The sequence below is a fragment of the Furipterus horrens genome, unplaced genomic scaffold (genome assembly GCF_987537825.1).
Source record: "Furipterus horrens unplaced genomic scaffold, mFurHor1.1.pri manual_scaffold_2, whole genome shotgun sequence".
NCBI classification, from domain to species: Eukaryota; Metazoa; Chordata; class Mammalia; order Chiroptera; family Furipteridae; genus Furipterus; species Furipterus horrens.
This window is the reverse complement of record NW_028327172.1, coordinates 46,226,470-46,243,525: the sequence shown is the minus strand read 5'-3', so window position 1 is coordinate 46,243,525 and position 17,056 is coordinate 46,226,470. Positions and strand designations below refer to the sequence as shown.

The 17,056-nt window shown below is 36.5% G+C and overlaps 1 protein-coding gene across 2 annotated transcripts in view; it reads right to left on the bottom strand.

The window, feature by feature from the left end:
• Positions 1 to 17,056, bottom strand: part of PPME1 (protein phosphatase methylesterase 1) — a 50,365-nt gene that overhangs the window by 7,257 nt on the left and 26,052 nt on the right. For both annotated transcript variants that reach the window (XM_090265461.1, XM_090265462.1), the window contains exons 6-10: positions 13,054 to 13,208; positions 11,953 to 12,043; positions 7,536 to 7,601; positions 5,824 to 5,947; positions 851 to 980 (exon numbers count right to left, since the gene is read on the bottom strand). In XM_090265461.1, the coding sequence (XP_090121587.1) occupies positions 851 to 980; positions 5,824 to 5,947; positions 7,536 to 7,601; positions 11,953 to 12,043; positions 13,054 to 13,208 (566 nt within the window). The remainder of the gene's footprint in view (positions 1 to 850; positions 981 to 5,823; positions 5,948 to 7,535; positions 7,602 to 11,952; positions 12,044 to 13,053; positions 13,209 to 17,056) is intronic.

The following is a 17,056-nucleotide window of genomic DNA, read 5'->3' as shown; positions in this document are numbered from 1 at the left end:
AAATAAGAGAATCCACAAGTAGCTTACTAGAAAAGGCCATGGGAAGTAGATTTTAACTGTTCCAAAGTATGAAGCAAAAATTGTTACAAAGTTGCAAACATGATGACATTCTCAATTTATGTTAATGACAATCCTAACTCCCTGAGGGTATATTCTCACCACAGGAAGCTTTCCAGGCAATCACTTTGCTCATTTAAACTGGTATCTGAAAACAGGGTTTTATTTTTTAAAATTTCCATTATACTCAGAATATCCTTACACCACTCTAGGAGAAGGACTTGGGCTTGACCAGGTACAGAGGCCAGGCCAGAATCAGGCCATCCCAGGTGGATGCTTATGCTTCATTAGGTTTAGGGATCTGGTGTGGGGAAGAGAAAGGGCACAAATGAGTGAGGATGGTACTTCACCTTGGAAGTCACTACCCATTTGGTGAGTAGTTATATATAACAAGAACATATTCAGATGACAATATACCTACACTGCTATGGACTGAATTGTGTCCCCCCAAAATCAATATGGAAGTAATTAAGGTTAAATGAGGAAGTAATTGGGTTAAATGGGGTCATAAGGGTGGGACCCTCATATGACAAGGTTAGTATCCTAATAAGAATAAACACTAGAGAGCTTCCTCTTGCTTCCTCTCTGCCATGTAAGGACACAGCAAGAAGATGGTTGTCTGAAAACCAGTAAGAAAGCTCTCACCAGAACTCGATCATGCTGGTACCCTGATCTCAGACTTTCAGCCTCCAGAACTGTGAGAAAATAAATTTGTTGTTTGAGCCACCCAGTTTATGGCATTTTGTTATGGCAGCCCAAACTGACTAATACACGTACACACATACACACTTACCAGCCAAGAGCAGCAATTTAGGAATAGGACAACTAAGAAAGAGATTGGATAAGCCTCGGAACCAGCCATCCCAGTATTTTTCTGTTTTTGCCAGTTCAATTCTCCAAGTGTATGGATGGTCTTTCTTGGTCTAGAGGAATAAGAATAAGTTCTGAGTCTCTGAGGGCAACCTCTAAAGAACAGAATAAAAACTAGGTCCCTGGGGAAAGAACACAGAAGGAAACTAGCACTTATTAAGTGCCTACTATGTCCCTGATGTTTTAATATACATTTAATCCTTATAGCAGCCTTTATATTGTTGTTATTTCTATGTTTAGATAATTAGAAGTTTGCTTTACATCTATTAGTTTCGGGGAACTGAGGACATTTTCTTAAGATTACAAAATTAGTAAGTGGTAGAGACAAGACTGAGCTTCTCTTATATCCATTTGGCAAAAAGAACACACCATCAAAAGGATAATTACAAAAACATGTTACGGTATGAACAATGCTTATGACATAATATGAAGTGAAAGAAGCAGCATACAACATGTCATCTAAGTTAGGATTACCACTGGAAAAATGTGGTATGCTTTGAGAAAGAATAGAAAGGAAATACTGAAAATATGTTGATTTGTTGGTAGAGTATATTTTTTTCTTATATTTTGATTTATGATAATGATACAATGTTCCTGCAATAGTAATTTAAAAAAGGAAATCTGACAAAACTATGACAGGTTATCTGTTGTATTTTGATATAAAGTAGATGGATGGGCGCAAGTATTCACTCATCAAATGCACGCTGAACAAATAAATAATTCTCTATATTTTTCTGCATCATTAAAAATTTGAAATATTATAACTGAAATAAATACCTGGAATCAACCACAACATGAAAATCAAGAAGTGAACATGAGACAGCAATATATTAAAGATTACTGGATGGTTAAGATGGCCATATTACCCAAAGCAATCTGCAAATTCAACAAGCCCTATCAAAATTCCAATGGCGTTTTGTTTTTTTTTAAATAGAAATACTTATCCTAAAATTTATAAGGAATCTCAAGGGACCCTTACTAAAAATTTTTTGAAAAAGAAAAAAATTGGAGGACTCTTGCTCTCCGATTTTGGAACATATTACGAAGTAATCAAAATAGTATAGTACTGGTATATAGACAGACAAATATACCAATGGAATAAACTAGAAAGCCCAGAAATAAACCATCATATATATGGTTAAATAATCTTGGACAGAGACAACAAGACCACTCAATGGGGATAGGAGAATCTTTTCAACAAATGGTGCTGGGACAACTGAATATTCACATGCAAAGAAAAAAATGAAGTTATATCCCCAACCTCATACCATACACAAAAATGAACTCAAAATGGATCACAGGCCTAACTGTAAGAGCTAACACTAGAAAATCCTAAGAAGAAAACACAGGCATACATCTTTGTGACCTTGGGCTAGGCAAAGCCTTCTTAGAGATGATAGACACCAAAAGCACAACCAGCAATAAAACAAAAAATAGATAAATTGAATTTCATCAAAATCTAACTTTTGCATTTTCAAGAATAACATCAAGAACATGAAAAAACCCACAGGAGAAAATATTTGCAAATCACATAAATGAAGACTTGTAACTCAATAATAATAATAAAAAAATAACCATATTTAGAATGGGCAAAGGATCTGAACAGACATTTTTCCAAAGATACACACATAAATGACCAATAAGCATACAAAAAGATGCTCGACATCAACAGTCATTAGGATAATGTAAATCGAAACCACAAGAATGGTTGTAATAAAAGAGAAAGACAATAACAAGTGCTGATAAAGATTTAGAAAAACTGGATCCCTCATACACTACTGGTGGGAATGTAAAATAGTGCAGGCACTTTGGATACTATAGCCTGGCTATTTCTCAAATGATTACACACAGAATTACCATCCAAGAAGAAATATATACGCAACCAATGGGCATGGACTAAGTGGGGGGGACAACTGGAGGGAGGGCGGTTACTGGGTGAACAAAGGGAAAAGAAATTGGGACAACTGTAACAGCATAATCAATAAAGCATATTAAAAAAAAAATTACCATCCAACAATTCCACTCACAGGTGTATAGCCAAGAAAAATAAAAACCCATATCCACACAAAAACTTGTACACAAATGTCTGCACCACCATTATCACAGACAAAAAGTGGGAACAATCCAAGTGTCCATTAACTGATGAATGGATAAAAAAATGTAGTCTATCCATACAATGGAATATTATTCAGCCATAAATAGGAATGAAGTACTAATACATGCTACAATATGGATGAACTTTGAAAACATTAGGCTAACATGAAAGAAGCTAGTCACAAAAGATCACATATTATATAATTTCATTTATATTAAATGCCCAGATTAGGCAAATCTAGAGATAGAAAGTAGATCAGTGGTTCCCTAGGGATGGAAAGGTTAAGAAAAAATGAAAAGTGACTGACAAGTATGACATTTTTTAAAATGATGAAATGTTCTAAAATTAAATTGTTGGGATATTTGTATAACTGTAACTATACTTTAAAAAAACAAATGACTTGTATACTTTGGGTAAGTTATTTCTCAATAAAGCAGTTAAAAAAGAGATTTATGCCCAAAGGAGTATCTTCTGAACAATTGAAGTTTATTCAAGGACCAAAGTTTAAATGTTTTCCCTTTCTTTTCTGCATTTTAACCATGTTGTATAGAATGTGCCCCTCCTCCCCTACCAAATGTATATCTTTATCTTCTTTTACAGAGCAGAATGGATGCAACTGACTTCTTATGTATGTCTCAGGGTAATTTCAAACACTACTTTTTATACTGTGCTATAGCAGAGATGCTCCTCCAAAGGGCTAATGGGCCCTAAATGGCTCCTGGATACCAAGCTTTAGAAGTTGTAAATATTTTTTGTTTTTGTTTGTTGTAGTTGTTAAGTTTAATTTGTATTAACATTTTCTCCATTTTATTTAATAAAAATATTTAGTTCCTTTTCTTTATTGAGATAACTGACATACAGCATTATGTAGGTTTAATGTGTACAACAGTGTTGATTTGATACATTCATATATTACAATATGATTACCACCACAGCATTTGCTAATAATACTTCTTTCATGTCACATAATTATCATTTCTTTTTTGAGGTGGAAATAATTAAGATCTAGTCTCTTAGCAACAAGAGTATTGTTGCCTATAATTACTATGCTGTGCATTAGATCTCCAGGTCTCATTTACCTATTAGTTGCAAAAAGTTGTGACTGTTGTTTGGAATTTCTTTGTCTTTCCTCAAGTATAGACTGTTTAGTTATATTCCTTATTGTTTGATGTGCCTATATAAACTTCTGGAGTTTATATAATTTCATATAATTGGTGGTATAAACATTTGCAAAGAAAAAATGAGTTGGAATTAAAAATCAGAGCATCTTGCCATGACTGGTGTGACTCAGTTGGCTGGGTGAGATCTCCCAAAGCGAAAGGTCACTGGTTTGATTCCTGGTCAGGGCACATGCCTGGGTTGCGGATTTGGTCCCTGGTCAGGGCACATACGAGATGCATCCAATCGATGTTTCTCTTCCTCTCTTTCTCCCTCCCTTCCCTTCTCTCAAAAATAAATAAATAATTTTAAAGAATCAGAGGATCTGGAGTGTTTTAGCACTAACATTTATGTGTGACCACAGGCAAGTACCTGAGTTGTAAAACAGTGATGATATCTACATCACAGAACTAAAATGAGAATTAAATATGATAAATGTGAAGGGCTTGGTGTAGATCCTACCATATAAAAGGTAAAAAGTAATTGATAGTTTGTATCAGAGTCTCAAATCTATTAAATACTGTGTGATTACCTCAGACAAGTCTTTCATCTCAGTTTCCACACTGTTAACAGGGGAGAAAAGAGCTCCCCTCACCTCTCAGAGTGTTGAGAGGGCAAATTGATCATGCATTATTTATATTTTTGTAACCAACAAAGAGGTACAAGGTATTTATTCATTGATCTTAAGGATGACAAGAAGATCCTCATTAAATAAAAATACTGTTTAAAAAAAGTACTTTTCTCCTCGCTAACAGTAGTATCTTCAATTGCAAAGGAATATGTAGTGTGCCCCAAGTTCATTCATTACCTGCCATTAGTAAGATGCTTATAATCTATCACAGAAAAGACTTAGAGGACACTGTATCTGCAGTATCTCTGAATGTGGCTTATGAAAATAAATTCTATGAGTTAGTCACAATTTCAAAAAACACAAAGTGCTACCCTGGCTGGTGGTTAAGTTGGTTGGAGCATCATCCCATACATCTAAAAGGCTGGGAATTCAATTGCCAGTCAGGGCACGTACATAGGTTGCAGGTTTGATCTCAGGGTGCATATGGGAGGCAACAGATCCATGTTTCTCTCTCACATTAACGGTTCATTCTCCTCCCCACGCCCTAACCCCTGCCTTCCTCTCTTTCTAAAATCAATTATTAACACGTCCTCCAGTGAAGATTGAGGGAAAATATTTAGACAAAAACAAAAACAAAGTGCTGAGTTGTGTCATCTAGATTCTCAGTGCTGCACTGGAGAGGGACTGACATAAACTAAGGTCAGAAAGCTTCCCCAAGGACATACACCTTAAAAGATGGGTAAGACTTTCATAGGTTTACTACAGAATGGTAGGAATAGGGATTTTCTCATTAAATAAACCATAGGAACAGAAGCAGAGGTGAGAAAGAACTTGATGAGGGAGCAGTCTGAGGGTCGGTTAAATACTGTAAATTGTGTGTTCTAATTTGTCAGCACTATCTACAAGTGCCTTATATCTTATACTTAACCTAAGTATCTATTATGATAATGTCTTTCCCCCCTAAAATATCTAATGATAGATAAAAAGAACAATATCACCTCCCCTTCCCCATCCCCACACACTCTGAACCATCCCCTACCCCATCCTTCCAAAAATGCAGGCTTTTACCCACCTCCATGTCATCTTCCTTTTTCCTCTTATTTACGGACTCACTTCTTTCTTCATCTTCTTCTTCTTCCTCTATGATTCCTTCCACTATAGATTTTGAGCCTTCTGGACTTATCATTCCTTCACACCTAGGTTTTTTAAGAAATTACTGTCACAAAACTCTCTTCTATACACAAATTATCTCAGAGATACTGATGCTTATGGCCTTTTATGACCAAATGTTAAAACTTAACAATGTTCCTGGGAGAAGGATGTGAATAATGTGTTTTTTAAAATGTACAAAGTAGACCAGAATTGTGGAAGGTCGTGAGCAATGTATGACTATACTTCAGGTATGGTTTCCAGTTCTTGCACCAATACTACCCACAGAAGGGAGTATCTACTTCCCGAGGCATGGTGACAAGTTTTATTGGCATTATTTTATATAATCCTCTTAACAATCATATGAAGTAGGCCTGAAGAGTTAAAATAGTCCAGGATGCCCTAGCTCATGAGTGGATAAAGCTGGTAGGCAAATTCAGGCCCGATCACCTCTAAAGCATGTTTTTCTACTATATTCTGCTTATAGTAGTACAAGGCTCAAGCAGAATGGTAAAAAGCCCCCACTTTTTTACTAGCTGATAGAAACAGGCAGTTAGAATAATCATGCCAGCTTAATCTTGCAGATTAAGAATATCTGATCTAACCAATTATTATTTTCCTCTAAGAACAATATCACTTTATGAGAAATTCTAGAGCAGAAAAACAGGTTTCCTCAACACATAAATTGCAAGAAAAAAATAATGAGACAGATAGAAGTGGAACTTATAGAGAGCATAGTGAAATCCTGAGAAGAAACTGTGTTTGTCTGGAATTTGTTTTGAAACATTTTATGCTAAAAGGAATTAAAATTTTAAAAAATTTAAAAACAGTTTTTAATTAAAAAAACATTTTATGCTTAGGAGAAACAGGGGTACCGATGAAACAGGACTGGCCATGAGTCAATAACTGTTGAAAATGGGCAATGGGTACATTGAATTTCATTTTACTATTCTATTTTAATGTCTGAAAATTTTCAATAATACAAAGTTTTAAAAAATGAGATACTATATATAAAATACCCTGCACAGTGCTGGCAAACAGCACCCATTCAATAATCTATTATCATTTTCATCAACTCCTGTGTTTCCTATCTGTTCCACTGGGCAACATTTTCTCAATTCACCTGAAGTGTATTTTGTGACTACACAGCAATACCCAGGACTCATGTAACGCTATCCAGAAAAATCAATTAGGCTAAATAATCTTAGCTCACCCTTAAAATCTGGCTTTCATTCAGGCTATGCTAAAACTTTCATGCTATAATTTCCTTACAACCGTATTTGGCTTAGAAGGAGACTGTTACCAGAATAAAAACATCCTACTAGCACTTGAGTGGACACTTAAGTTTTAATGTGCTTTCTCTGGGATACCTCACCTGTAACACCTAGAGCTGTGCTAAAAGGTAATATAATACCATAGAGAAGACACTATTTGGTCTCGGGATTTCTCAAAAAAGAGAAAGAAAAAAGAAAAGAAAATCTGTACAACTGGCCCAACGGAGTTCACTTGTAAAAATTATCTAAAATAATGAAGGTATTCCAAGGATGGTAGGATAAGTGTGAGAAAAAAGCAAACTGTAATTCTCTCACCAGGTTTCATTCCCTAACCAGCCCAACAGGGAAAAATAAGACCTACTGTTTGACTTGGCCAACCATTGAGACACGGGCAGACTCCAGATTTCTAATTTGGCCACTCTTCACACTAGAAGAGAATAGTAAGAAGGGTGAGAGGTTACTCAGCATCTTACTTACCATGTCACTAGGGTCAAATGAATAATCTGACAGATTCTGTAAGACCTACTAAAAAATTATGATTACCACTGTAGCTTATATAGAGATTACCACTACTTCTCACTTGGTTATTATGTCTATGAACTAAGCAGTAAAACTTAAGTGAAGACACTGAAGCCATTTCAGTTCTGAGAACATTTACCAAGAGGATGTTATGTGCTTAAGAACTACATAATTCAGTGGGGAGAAACAAAAACAGATAAGGCAAGGTTCAAAGGAATCAACTTTATTTTGAATGAGGAAGTTAAGAGAAAGCTTCCCAAATGTCCTGCCTAAACTAAGAACTGAAGATAAGAAGTAAAGGATAAAAGAGGTTGGTCAGAGCAGTATGGCAGAGGGCACACTATGTGAACAAAGGCACTGTGATATGCAAGTCAGCAGGATGATGACTTTACAGGGTGGGAGCAGGGGCAAGCAAAGGGGGAGTGTGACAGGGCCTTGCATGTCATGATATAGAGCTTAGGAGCTTAGATTTTGTCTTAACAGGTTAGTTTTCCAGAGTTGTTGGGAGTATGCCTAAGAGCCAAGCAAAATAACTGACTGACACCACATGAAACAGTGCACCAAAACACGTTTCTTTACATTTTTTTTTAGCTTAAACAATCATGTAAAATTTTAAAGTGCATCCTCATTAGATAATGACCTTGTTTATTACTTTAATGATAAACAGAAGCAATTAGAATTATTACTTCATTTTTCTGCCACAAACTGAATCTAAAGTAATACAAATCCACCAGTATTCATGATCATATATTCTGCTTTGTTGACAGTTTAATATATGAAATATCTCCGTTCCTATTCAAGGTCAACCTTGTGTACTGATTCCTATCCCCTCTTGCTTATGAGGACTTTTTTTTTTTTTTTTTAGTTATCCTATCTCTTTCTTATGTCACCATTCTTTTCTCTAGTGGACATTATAAAACATCCTTTAAAAACATTCTCTAGCCTTTGAAAACATTCTCAATCCCACTTTCACTACTAGATACTACCTCATTTCTCTGTTCTCTTATACAACAAAACTTCTCAAAGAAGTTCTCACTTGCTTTCTCTTCTTTATCGTCTCCCATCATTTCCTCAACTAATCCCCAAATTATAACAGGCTTCTTATCTTCCAATTATTTTCTGGGATTTGCTTTGCAAGGTTGCCTCCATCATGCCAACGCTAATGGTCATTTCTTAGCCCTCATCTTAGGTGATTTCTCAGCATTATTTGACACAGATGTTCTCTCCCTCCTTCTAGAAACACCTGTTATATTTTCCTTCTATCTCACCAACTGTACATTTTCAGTCTCTTTTTTGGCTCTTCCCCCTCCTCCCAAGCTCTAAATATTGTGTAGAATTCAAAGGCTCGGTTCTTGGATCTTTTTTCTATCACCATCAAATTCCTAGTTTATTGCATTCAATCTTTGGGCCTTAAATACTATCTATGCAATAATTATTCTCCCAATTATCTCTAGCTCAACCTCTTCTAACTATAGACAGTCCCTAACTTACAATGGTTTGACTTACGATTTTTTCAACTTTACAATGGTATGAAAGCAATACTTAACATTTCCATTTAGATGTATTGTATAATAAGCATTTCCGCTTTTCCAAATAGAAATCCCAATTCTCTGCCCCTTTCCTGCTCCCATATCTACTTCTCTTTGTCTCTACCATTCACCCAACTGCTTGGGCTAAAATCCTATAAGTCATCCTTGAGTGCTGTCCCTCTCCCCACCAACATCCTATCTGTAAGACAGTCCTACCAGTTCTACCTTCAAAATACATTCCAAATATGACCACATTACTTACTCTGCTGCCATCCTTGTCTATGCTTACCATAATTACACTCCTATTCTACTACCACTGTCTCCTAACCAATTTCCCACTTCCATTATCACCCCCACTCTCTGCCCCACTGTTTTTCTCAGAACAGCCAGAATGGTAGAACCAAGATTCAAATCTCTATCTGCCCAGCTTCAAAGCCCAAGCTCTTAATGACTACACCGTACTGCCTCTCATTAAGATGACCAAGGAAGGAAAAGCAGGAATGCACTTTGCTTTAAATCTTTACTGAATTAAATAGGCTAGCTTAGTACTTCAAAATGTTTTTTTTTTTTAATCTAGAATAGCCAAAATGGCCATGAGTCATAACTTGATTCAGATATCCAACAGAGTACAAAACAAAATTAGCAAATACTTCATAGTACTCTTTCTGATTCTCAGGCTCAGAAAGTAGGGTTTTACAATCAGTGGCTTTCATAGAACCCAGAATATGTTAACATTCAACAAATAAAACCCTTATCCTATCCTACCTTTGCCTCTAGAATCAAGACTCTATCTACTTTTAAGAGAAGGTCCACCATGACTCTCAGGCTGGACTGGATACCTATCTTCTCTACCTCCTGTACTTCCTTCACTCTATTGTGTTTATATATTTACTTGTTGATGTTGGTGTCCCCAACAAGTAAATACAATAAGAAGCCTGATTCATCCTCAGTTCTTAGATCGGGTACTGACACATCATAAATACAAAAAAAATGTTTACTGAATAAATTTAAAAAGTTATTTGGAATAATTTTCTCACTGATTCTTACTAGGGAAGTAGGCAGAGTACCCGAGCTATGTGAGCTGGCAGCAGCTGCATTCTCAGTGCTGTGACCACCCAAGGCAGAGATCTCTGGTGCTTCTGAGAGAATGGTAGCATGAACATGGGGAAGAAGCAGCACCCTCACTAAACACACAGATCATTCTGACAAGATGTATTTGGCATGTGACCCTCCGTCCTAGGAAAACTCCCTTAGGATATGTTTACCAGGTCCTTAATTTCCATTTGATATCTCTGATCCAGTCAACAGATGCGTTCTGCCTGCTAGGGCAGCCAGCAGTATGCCATATGCTATGCAAAAGTACAAAAGAAACAGAGAATAGGTGCTGCCCTTTATGATACAGGAAGGGCATTAACACAGAAATTGTAATTAATAATATAAGCATATCCCTTAAGGGAAGATTAGAAGACTTATGGGGTAAACAGTCGTCGTCGGCAGCCGTCCGTCTTGAGAGACGATGGTGTAGCTTCTTAAGAGTCTATCTGCACCACCAAGAATGGCTGTGCAGTCCAACTCGGGAGTGACACGGTATCTGTCTCCTCCCGTGTTGAATCGACATCTTACGATGACGCTGGAGTGTCCTCTCCAATGAAGCTGAAGCTACAGAGCCTGGGCAGGGTGATATGGAGGGTCTGCTGTCGCCCATGCAGCAGACCCCCCCTCTCTTCGCAGCTGAAGGGTCCAAGGGAAAGACGGAGTCAATACAGCTTGGCTTCAGGTGCGCCGCAGGAGTTGCCGGTGTTGACTACAACATCAAACCGCCTTAGGGACTCCGGCTCCGGATTTTCTGTCGGGGTTTACTCCCTTAGCCTTTCCCCTGAAGAGGTATGCCGCAAGGCAGCGGAGGTTTTTTGGAGTCAGAGTTTTCCTTCTCTGGGGTTAAACAGTACAATGTAATATAGACTTAAAGGTCTCAAGCTATTTCCCTGAGGCAGTGATCTATGTAGTTTGAAGTTAGAGAAAAGGTTGTGAAGAAGGTATTGGAGATAGATTTTGAAGAATAGGCAGGAAGATGGGATACTGAAGATGTTTAACCCCAAGACTGATCTCCTCGGTGGGAGGGATAGTGTTTTACTTATCTCTGAATCTTCACCCTTCAGCACCAAGTATTTAATAAATATTTAAAATAATTGATTGAATTAATGAATAAATTAAATGATTGAATAGCCTTTACTTAAGTGAAAGCCACAGGCAATTCCGTCAGTGATTTTTATGAAAACTATTTACACAAAGGGTTTTTATTTACCCAAAACGCAAATAAAAACTGGAGAAAAAAAACCTACAATAATATTCTGTTTCTTATTTTTTCTAGAACACAGGAAGTGAATCTAGAACCACGGAGCATCAGAGGTAGAAGAGATCTTAAGAGTCTCAATTAGTCTAAACTCTCACCTTAGACATGGGAATAGCTAGAAAGCATATGATCCATAATTACTAAGATTGTAGGAGGTATTATAGTGTATTAGAAAAAGGGTGGATTTTATGCAACTGAGCCAAGTCTGAAACATTTAAAATGTTTTTAAAACTCCAGTCTTTACATAATTGTTTCCACCCATGAAATTAACAATAAAGCTAAGACAAATCATTCCTTTGAACTTGGTGCTTGAGCTGATGAAAAAGAAAGCTATAATCTAACACTTAAAATATAGACAATATAAATTTGTGGATTACCTCCATTCAATGGCATTCTCCAGAGACTTGAAGGTTTTGGGACGACCACGTAAGAAATTCTGCATGCTATTAAGGGCATCCATGGCTGTACCTAGATGTTAAACAAAAATTTTAACAACAGCACTTAACATATCCCGAGCATTTACACTTACTGGGTCAACTATATACATCTGCCCTCAACTACAACAGAATTCAGTGCTGCTTGCAGAAAAAGAGATGCAGTTTAATAAAATTCAAAAGACTGATGTGACAGCCAGGTTCCAAGATGGCCTCCAGTGATTTTTGCCTCCTGGTATTCTCTCCTTTGTGAAGTATCCCTACAACGAATAGGGCTGCCTTATACAAGCAATAGTATGATTTCTGAGACTGGGTCATAGAAGACATGGCAATTTCTTTTTAAGTGTTAAATAAAATTAGGGGACATACATACAATTAAAATATTATGCAGCCATAAAAGAAGTTTATGAAGAGTTTCTTATGTCATGGAGACTGATTATGTAATGTGGGGTATAGGTAAACTGGGTGAAGGTGTCGAAAAATACAAACATCCAGTTATAAAATAAGTTCTGGGGATGTATTGTATAACGTGGTGACTATAGTTAATAATACTGTATTATATATTTAAAAGTTGCTGAGAGAATAGATTTTAAAGTTCTCATGACAAGAAAAATAAAATTTAACTATATGGTAGTGATGGATATTAACTAGATATATTATGAAGGTCATTTTGCAATATATACAGAGTATGGCAAAAGTAGGTTCACAGTTGTTCATATGGAAAATACAATAAACAAGAATACAAGAATGTACTCTGTATTGCATACTGACAACTGTAAATCTATTTTTGCCCCACCCTGTACATATTATCAAATCCTTATATTGTACACCTGAAACTAATACAAAATTGTAAGTCCATTACATCCCAATTAAAAAAAAAAAACTTGGAATGCCTTTGCCACAAAACAGCATAAAAGATATAAAGGACAAAGGGACATACTTCAAGATGAATGAAATCAACAATAAATTAAAACACAAAAGCAATCTACCATACATAGCTCTTGTATGTCAAAGATTTTGATTCAGTTAACACAAAAAACTTACCTTCCACAACATCAATCATGCACAAACCCAGGAGGCTTGGAACCAGGTTGGATGATGCTGTGTGGACTGCAATAGCACCGCCCATGCTATGTCCAATTAGCATAATTGGAGGAGGCAGGTCCCCATACATGGCTTCAACCACATTGCCAACATCTCTGCAAAGGGAAGGAATAAAAGCAGGAAATGCTCTCTGACAACACTGTAAAATAGTTTTCTTCCCTAACTCCTTCCTTTGATCTGTAACAGTTCTAGAACTATAGAGGTCTGTTAGGCCATCTTACAAGCACAGCTATCTAAAACTCCTAACATGTTCCCAATATCTATATACTAGCCACACACTTAGCTCTTCTGATAAATGGCAGTTTAAGGACTAAGAAATCAATTTTCTGACTTTCATTTACATCACACTTTCACTGTTCCACACATCTAGTACAATTACATAAACATATAGCTTTAGTTTAAACCTAAGTTTGAAACTCTGGACAAAATATTTAACTGCTCTAGGCTTCAGCTTCCCCATCTATAAAACAGAAAAACAACTTAAGCATTATAATGTAGTGAAGTTTGGAGTCACAAGATGAATTACAGCCCCAGTCTATTTTTTACTATATGGACTTGGATTAGTTTTTAACCTCTCAGTTTCAACATCTATAAAATGAAGATAAGAATATCATTTACTATTCTGAATTGCTGTGAGAATTAACTGAGTGAATGTGAAAATACTTTGAAAAAAGTAAAGTGCTATACAAATGTTAATTGTTATTTACATGTAAAGTTGTTTGAAGTATGAACATAAATGTAAGTATAGTGTTCTGAGAAACTAGAAAGATGTTCAGAACTAATTTTTATTGGCTTCTGTCCTAGCCTTTAATTATGAGTGGATCGGTTTAACAAAGTCAAACCTTACAGCTTTGAAAATGAGAACTGAAGTAGGAACTCTGGTTTTTATTTGCTATAGGCCTTCTTTGGTTGGTGTGTTTGTAGGAACCACTGGCTCTACTGTCTTCTTTTGGGAGTGGCTGAGTCAGCCAAGTTCAAAAGACAGTTTTGTCTTGCTGGGGTCACTACGTACACCTCAAGCACTCACACGGTGTCAGCCAAATACAGCAGGTATGGATATAGGGACACAGCTTTTCAAATATGTCCCTACAGTATTCAGAATAGCAAAGGTAAATGTTTCTTAAGGAATTAATCTTATAATCCTCATACAACAATTACAGATGTCAATCTGGTAGCTGCAGCATCTGCAGACAATCTGAATGGGAGATAAAGGAGGCCACACAATTTTATAAGCAAAAACAAATAATAGTTTAATATTCCTCTGGTGTTAAATTTAAGGCTAAAATTTTGTGTTAGTAGGAGATATAATCAGTAAAATAAAAGGATGCTACAGAATATTATCTAAATCCAGGTCTCCTTAAAATACATGCACGAAGGTGGATAGGATCTGAAACAAACCAACTTAATATTGTATCTAAGTTTAGGAAGGGTACGTTTCATCCAAATAAAAGTTGGTTATGATCACTTGATCATCTATCACCAAGAAAAATGTATTCTTACTAAAATTTGACAAAGTATTCAGTCACCAAGATTAGGGCCTTATTTGAGACATGTCCTGAAATTCCAGAGAAATAAAGATGAAGTAGGGGGGATTAACTACAGATCGAGTCTGTAACTGGATGTACCATTTTTGTGTTTGCTCTTTAAGGGGATTCTATCATACTTATTAACACTAGGTTCATTTCCTGAGAAGTGGTATAGCATATCAGACATAGCACAAAAACGATTATCAGAGCCACCTGAGTTCAAATCTTGGCTCTTCTATCTTCAGTGGAGTTGCATCTTATGTAGGACATAGGTTCTAAAGTTGGTATGTAAGGTGAAAATCATGCTGTCAGTACTATTTGAAAACCTCACGAACCACCCATTAAGAATGCCCATTTTAGAATTTTTGTTTTACAGAGTGATTGAATTAAGAAATCATATAACTGTTTTATTGTTTAGACTGTTTCAGCAAGAATTCAACAATAATTATTGGCTCTTCTCATTCTTGGTAATCATAATCATCAGTTCTAGACTATTTTAATCATGTATTTCCTTTTTAAACTTTTTTATGCTAGTTACCAATTTATTGTCTCTCAGCTCCAATTCACCTTTCATTGCACCTTCTGCAAAATTGGATCTGAGGCCTTTAAATGTTCTTCCTTTGCCAGTTGGCATGATGTTAAGAGGACACGGGTGAGACACTGCAGAAAGAGAGGGTTCTGTTCCTGATTCATGTGTGTTTACTCCACAAGCTCCTGTAACGTGCGGTTCCCTATCACCCAGGTCCTACAGCATGGGAAGCCCCCAGCTCCTGTACCACATACAGCTTTCCCCGTGCCTACCTCTCCAGCAATACATACCCCCATCCCCAATGTTCTTCTTTCCTAGCTTTATTGAGGTATAATTGGTATACAAAAAGTGGCACATAATTAATGTATACAATTTTATAAGTTTGGAGATTTATATTTATATTTGCATTTATATTGTTATAATCACCACAATCAAGAATTACCTTGATCACATCCATCATCTCCAAAAGTTGCCTTGCATCACTTCTGTGTGTGTATGTGTTTGTGTGCAGGTATATGTGGTAAGAACACTTAACATAGATCTACCCTTTTACACTTTTAAGTACACAATATCTTATTGATATCTATTGGCATGATGTTGTACAGCAGATGTCTGGAAACACCCCCAATATTTATGTTCCAGAGTGCCTCTGGTGAGAGAATCTTCCTCTGAACAGCTTCCCCTGCACCCTAGAAAGCAGAATTATGGTAAGTTCTACCAATGTGACATCAAAGTGACTTCTCAGCCTCCATTCAGAGCCATGGTCATGAGCTCTCCAGCAAGGTTTAGATCTCAACCTCTATCCATTAGTGTTTTATCTCAGCCCAAGGAAATACTAGCTGCTTTTTACATCAGCTATTACTATATTCTTTATTTCCTTTAGAATTTTTCTCAGCTTTAATGAGATATAATTGATAAATAAAATTGTAATATCCTTAAAGTGTACATAATTTGACACATGGATAAGTAGTGAAACTATTCCCAGAGTCAAGTATATTCTTTAGAGTTCTCTTTACTTCTTACTAGCCAATTCTTCATTATTGCATTCCCATGTTATAGTTAATAAATCTTTAAATTAAACTTTTCCTGTTCAAATTACTATGTAGTTTCTTTCTCCTGTTTGTCCCAGACCAATCAATACATTATTGGGAAGATCCTCAATTAATTTTTCGATTTCCTCTAGAAAGCCAGCCAAGCCATCATCAGCCTTTGTCTGGTTGCCTGGCCGCTTAAACGATGTATTCACTTTTTTGTTAATAGTCAAGAAGTCCGTTAAGTCCTTAAAAATCATTCCCAAATCTTTCCATAGGTATGACAAACATGCTTGATTATTTCAGGCTTTATTGTTCTCACATTATAAAGGCACTGGGAACAACTGAGGGAACAGATTCTTGGCTCCCTTTCTGTGGGTTCTCAGGCAAAGGTTCATTTAGTAAAATGGTGTTCATACATTGTGTTTCTTTCTCTCTCTCTCTCTCTCTCTCTCTCTCTCTCTCTCTCTCTCTCTCTCTACCAAGCACTATAATTGAATGATCACAATTTTTTTTATTAACTGTGTGGCCTCATGTAGTTATTCAGGCTGAGATAGTTTCCTCACTTCTAAAAAGATAATATCTATACTACAGAGTTAATAATGTAGATAAATTTAAATAACCTAAGTAAATTATTTATTTTTTACTATATAGTATTTGTTGTTCTATTACAGTTGTCCCAATTTCCCCCCCATTGCTCTCCCCTGCCCCACTTACCTGCACCCCACCCCCTCCACCCTGGTCTCAGTCAATCTCCACTCTGTAGTCCATGTCCATGGATCCTTTACACTTGTTCCTTGACTCAACCCTCCTCCTTCTTTTCCCCATTATCCCCCTTCCCCCTCCCATCAGGTCAC